Here is a 4,944-nt window from a genome sequence, read left to right as displayed (position 1 = left end):
GTCTGTGTGTGACTTAGGGCACAATGGTAACCTAACTCTAACTTCTGATTGAAACATTTCTTCAGAACTTACCAAGAGTAAAATCTATCTGTAAAAATCAGTTTCCACCCTGAAAATCGCTGTTCAGACGTCACAGATAATTGAATTCATGTCTGATGTGAACTGAGTTTTGATTCGTCAACCCAATGATGCGTTTCCTGTAGGACTGCGATGCATTGTGGGAAGATTTCCACAACAAGTTGGTGGACTCAACTCTGTTGAACCTGGATGCATACCTGCAAGAGTTTCCAGATCTCAAGGTGAAAAGATTTATATCTGTTCCAGATGAAAACAGAAATGTGGAATAAAACTGACTGCAATTCATTTCAGATACGTGTCGCCAAAAGAAGTCGTAAACTAATCGACTACGACAGTGCTCGTCATCATTTAGAGACTCTGCAGATGTCTGGGATGAAGAATGACCGCAAAGTGATGAAGGTGAGTCTGCTTCCTTGATGAAGCTCAGAAACTAAGTTTTATTGTCTCTACGTTCACTTTAGACGTGTGTTAAGTTGGGTTTACTTCTTGTATCCTCGTGTCCTGATGCATCTCAATAATCCAAGTAGAAAAATTAAAAAATGTTGAGTAGATCTTCAGGATGACTTCTCCTTTCATATAAAGAAAGACCTGCTCAGCTTTTTTTATTTATTCTTCGTGTTTGTTTTCAGGCAGAGGAGGAGCTGAAAAAGGCTCAGAAAGTCTTCGATGAGTTGGATACTGGTCTTCAGGATGAACTGCCAACTCTCTGGGACCGGTGAGTCCAACTGCACACCTGTCAGGTTCTGTAAAACAAGGATAATAAACTAGTTGTAGGTGAGCTACAGGTATTAATTATAACCTGCTGTTGAAGGACAACACTTGTGTCTGTGTGTGTGTGTGTGTTTGTGTGTCAGTCTGTTGTTTATTTATCTCAGACATAACATCAGTATATACTGTGTACATACAGCTCTGATAAAGTTTCTATGATTTTACTTTTTACAGGTATAAGTTGGAGTAAAATGAACATTGTTGTTTTATTATATGAGCTACTGACAGCATTTCTCTGAAAGTCCAAACAAACATTTAGTTTTTATTCGCAGAAAATGAGAAGTAGTCAAAATGTAGACAAAGATGCAGAGCCTTTAAACCTAAAATAATGCACAGAAAATAAGTCCATATTCATTTAGAAACAATAATACTAATGTTTGAAGTCAGGAAACGTTCACAAATCAAGATCTGGTGGAATGGTTTCAACCAAAACCAGGGAAACTGCAGTGGTCTCTTCAGTTCAGAATGTCAGCTTTTATTTCCTGGTATTTACCTGTAGCTGTGACTTATCACAGCTTTATTACATCACAGTGTTTTAGATGAGTAGAACTATTGGAACAATTAGTCTTAAAGTGAATAACATTTAATATTTGGTGGCAGAACCTTTGCTTGTAATGATTGTTACAAGTGTGCGACCCATCAACACCAAACTGTTAATTAATTATTTATGATGCTGCTCCAGGCTTTTACCACAGCTTCTTTCAGTTCTTGTTTGTTTCAGGACGTTTGTCCCTTCAGTCTCCTCTTCAGGAGGTCAAATACTCTGTTGGCTTCAGGTCATTGACTCGGCCAATCTAAACCCTGATCAAGTCCTTTGTTTCGTTGACAGTGAGCTTTGGCTCATCGTCCTGCTGCAGGAGAAATTCCTCCTGACTAATTTGGACACATTTCTCTGTAAATTATCAGACAAAATGTGTGTGTCCTCTTCAGAATTCATTCTGCTGCTGCCATCATCAGTAAATATTACTGAGCCTGTTCCAGAAGCAGCCATGACATCACCTGSACCATGCTTCACAGAGGAGCTCATGTGCTTCAGATCATCAGCAGTTCTTTTCTTTCTCATCACTTTGGGACACGTTAATCCTGGTCTCATCAGTCCAGAAGATTGTTTTCCACAAAATTTGCAGCTCATCTCTGTCCTTCTGATTCTTCTTACTGATGGGTGGTTTGTATCTTTGTGGAAGGTCTCTATTAGGGGTGACCCGATACCGATACTGGTATCGGTATCGGGTCCGATACCAGCATCAAGTACTCGTACTCGTAAAAGCCGGCCGATACTCTTAACCGATACCGCTTTTGTCCCCTCCTGTGCTGCGCTGCACAAAGGGAACAACAATCCATACCAGGCGGGGGCGCTAACGCACTGACAAGTTATTTCTGACCGCACCCCCGAATAACAGAAGAAGAACGATGAGAAGAAGAAGAAGAAGAAGAAGAAGAAGAAGTAACGTATCGGCAGTTTGGAGATATTTAAGATCAACACGGAGGAAACAAACCAGCAGACTGTCTGCTGTGCTCTGCTAACTGTCAGAGGAGGAGCTAAAGTTGGATGTTTTAACAGCAGCAGTTTGATTCAACATTTGAGGACAAGACATGACAAAGAATTCAAAGAGTTTCTGCTGCTAGCAGTAGCCTTCATAAACAGCACTATGCTGCAGTTGTTGCAGTAACTTCAATGCTGTTTTTTCTTTCTTGTAGAACAAACTAAGACATAAGCAGAATATGGAAGGAAGTTTGTTGTAAAAACATTTTATTTTTCACTCAGGTTCTTCTGAGATTTTGTTTTAGTTGTTCCATTTAAGTTTGAACTGAAATTTACTGCACTTTATTACTATTAGTCATTTTTTTAACAGTTTAAGACTGAAGCAGAGTAAACTTCTATAGATGTGCTGCTAAAATTTACGTTTTACATTTTAATTTAAATTTGGTAGTTGCATGTTGAGGAAAATGTATAAAAAATAACTTATTTAGTTTTTTAATGTATGCAACAGCATTTGTTTTGCAGTATTTGTGTTGTTAATACATTCAGAGGGAGTGTGGCCTTATAAAAAAGAGCCTGTTTGAAATAAAATAAATGGTTTCAAAAGTTATGGTGTGATATATATACCAACTTATCTACTTGTCAGAGTTTGCACTACCTTTTTATTGTCAAACATAATATTTACCCATCAATTTTTGCATGATAATTGCATTTCATTTTCATTCTGTTTAATATTCAACAAGTTGAACAGATAATCCACCCTAACCCCGCTACTTGGTATCGGTATCGGCGAGTACCTAAACTGAAGTACTCGTACTTGTACTCAGTCTTGAAAAAACTGGTATCGGGACACCCCTAGTCTCTATATTTCTGCTCTGAGTCTTCTTCCAGCATTGGATAGAGAGACCTTCAGCCCTGCTCTGTGGAGGTTGTTGGTGATGTCACTTCACAGCTCGAACAGTATCTGTGTCCCGTAGGGATGGGTATCATTAAGGTTTTATCAGTACTACTACTCTTACTGTACTGCTTGTCCATTGGGTATTTTAACAGTCGTATTATTGGTGCTTTTCTCTTGGAATAAAACCAGTGTTTTCCAAAGGGAAGTGTTGGTGGTGGTTATGCAAAAAAAAAAAAAAAAAAAAAAGCTAGCGCACGTGACTCTGCATGTGTCAGCCTTGGTGATGCAGAATATGAACAATATTTTCATAAATTTTTTGATGTTTCATAAGAGAGGTGGGTGTGGAGGAGCGGCTGTTATTTACATTAAAATGATGAAATGTCCTGAAATTCTTGTGTGGGTGGGCTTGGATAATGGTGGGAAACACTGAAAACCAAAAACAAACTATAWATATGCAATAATTTTACTTTAGAACAATACAGAACAGAACAAAAAACACTTAATTTTTACTTACATGTGCAGTTTAAATGATCATTTTTTTAACTGCCTGTCAGGTTTGTCAGCAGGAGGAAGATGATGTTGGATGTTTTTCATGACAGTCTGAACATGACAAATCAAATTTATCCCCCAAATCTAACCCAGTTTTTTTCAGTTTGTGGGACTGAATCAGATCCATCTCAGGTGTTTTTCAGAGCGACCTGAGTCTGAACGCTTGTGTTGGATCGGTCCACTGACCTCGAGTCTTGCTCTTTAAATCTTTGTAGCTCCACACATCTTCAGCTGCAAACCAGAGGTCCGGTTCTTTACCTTTTTCTTTTAATTTGCAGGGTCCTGGATGACTGATAATCCACAGAAAAACATGATAGTAACATTGAGTCGTTGCAGATTGTATGCTGAAGTTACTGCATGGATCCTTTAGTTTAAAGTTTAGTTTTAAAGTAAAGTTTAGTTTTGACGCTACGTTCCAAAAACAAACACTTCACCAGAGCATCCAGTCTGAGACAGGTTCACGTATAAACACTGAACTAAATAATTATTTAATCAGCTCTGACTGCACAACTTCAGATAGGACATGCTAACAAGTAGCAACCTTAGGCTTCACCTGTAAACACGTGCTGAATGTGCCGTCACTTCTTACAGAGGACAGGTGTGCTCCACAGGTGGGTGGAGCATCTTCACTTGGTTGTCTCTCAGAGTTCTTTTGGGGGAAAATGTCATCCAGTTACACACTGGAAAGTGAAAACATCTTTGACATTGAACTTTTATGGAACACCTCAATATGCACCTGGGTCTGCTCCCTCTGTGGCAGAGATAATATCTTCATTGTCATCATCTTCATCCTATGAAGTGTACTGCAGTTAATTGTAAAAAGACATGAAGTATGAACCATCCTGGCATGGAGGAGTTCTGGGACAGATGACACCACAACACACGCAGTACACCATCCACATGTGATCAGGCAAAAGATGAGTGTTAAATTACACTGTAACAGTAGAAGAGGACCACTTCATCTGCTTGTACTTTGTGAAGTTACTCCAACATTGTTAGACACGTCACATTTCTTTGTTTATATAACTGCACCTTTAAATTACTTACATATTAAATATGATCTAGAGCTGGGCGATATGACCAAAATTTTATATCACGGTATTTTTAACAAATATCACGGTATCACGGTATTTTACGGTATTTTTTTTTATGCTTATCTGTGTTTGTTAAC

The 4,944-nt window shown here is 38.5% G+C and overlaps 1 protein-coding gene across 1 annotated transcript in view; it reads left to right on the top strand.

The window, feature by feature from the left end:
• Window positions 1-203: 203 nt before the first annotated feature.
• The window catches only part of amph (amphiphysin), a gene marked incomplete at its 5' end in the record, with an annotated part of 37,861 nt that continues 33,120 nt past the window's right edge, over window positions 204-4,944 (top strand). Inside the window, 3 exon segments of the mRNA XM_014031048.1 lie at window positions 204-299; window positions 370-477; window positions 708-793. Of these exon segments, the coding sequence (XP_013886502.1) occupies window positions 204-299; window positions 370-477; window positions 708-793 (290 nt within the window).

The sequence above is a fragment of the Austrofundulus limnaeus genome, unplaced genomic scaffold, assembly GCF_001266775.1.
Source record: "Austrofundulus limnaeus strain Quisiro unplaced genomic scaffold, Austrofundulus_limnaeus-1.0 Scaffold1169, whole genome shotgun sequence".
Lineage (NCBI taxonomy): Eukaryota > Metazoa > Chordata > Actinopteri > Cyprinodontiformes > Rivulidae > Austrofundulus > Austrofundulus limnaeus.
Note: the sequence above shows the minus strand (reverse complement) of the source record. Positions and strands in the feature narration are given on the sequence as shown.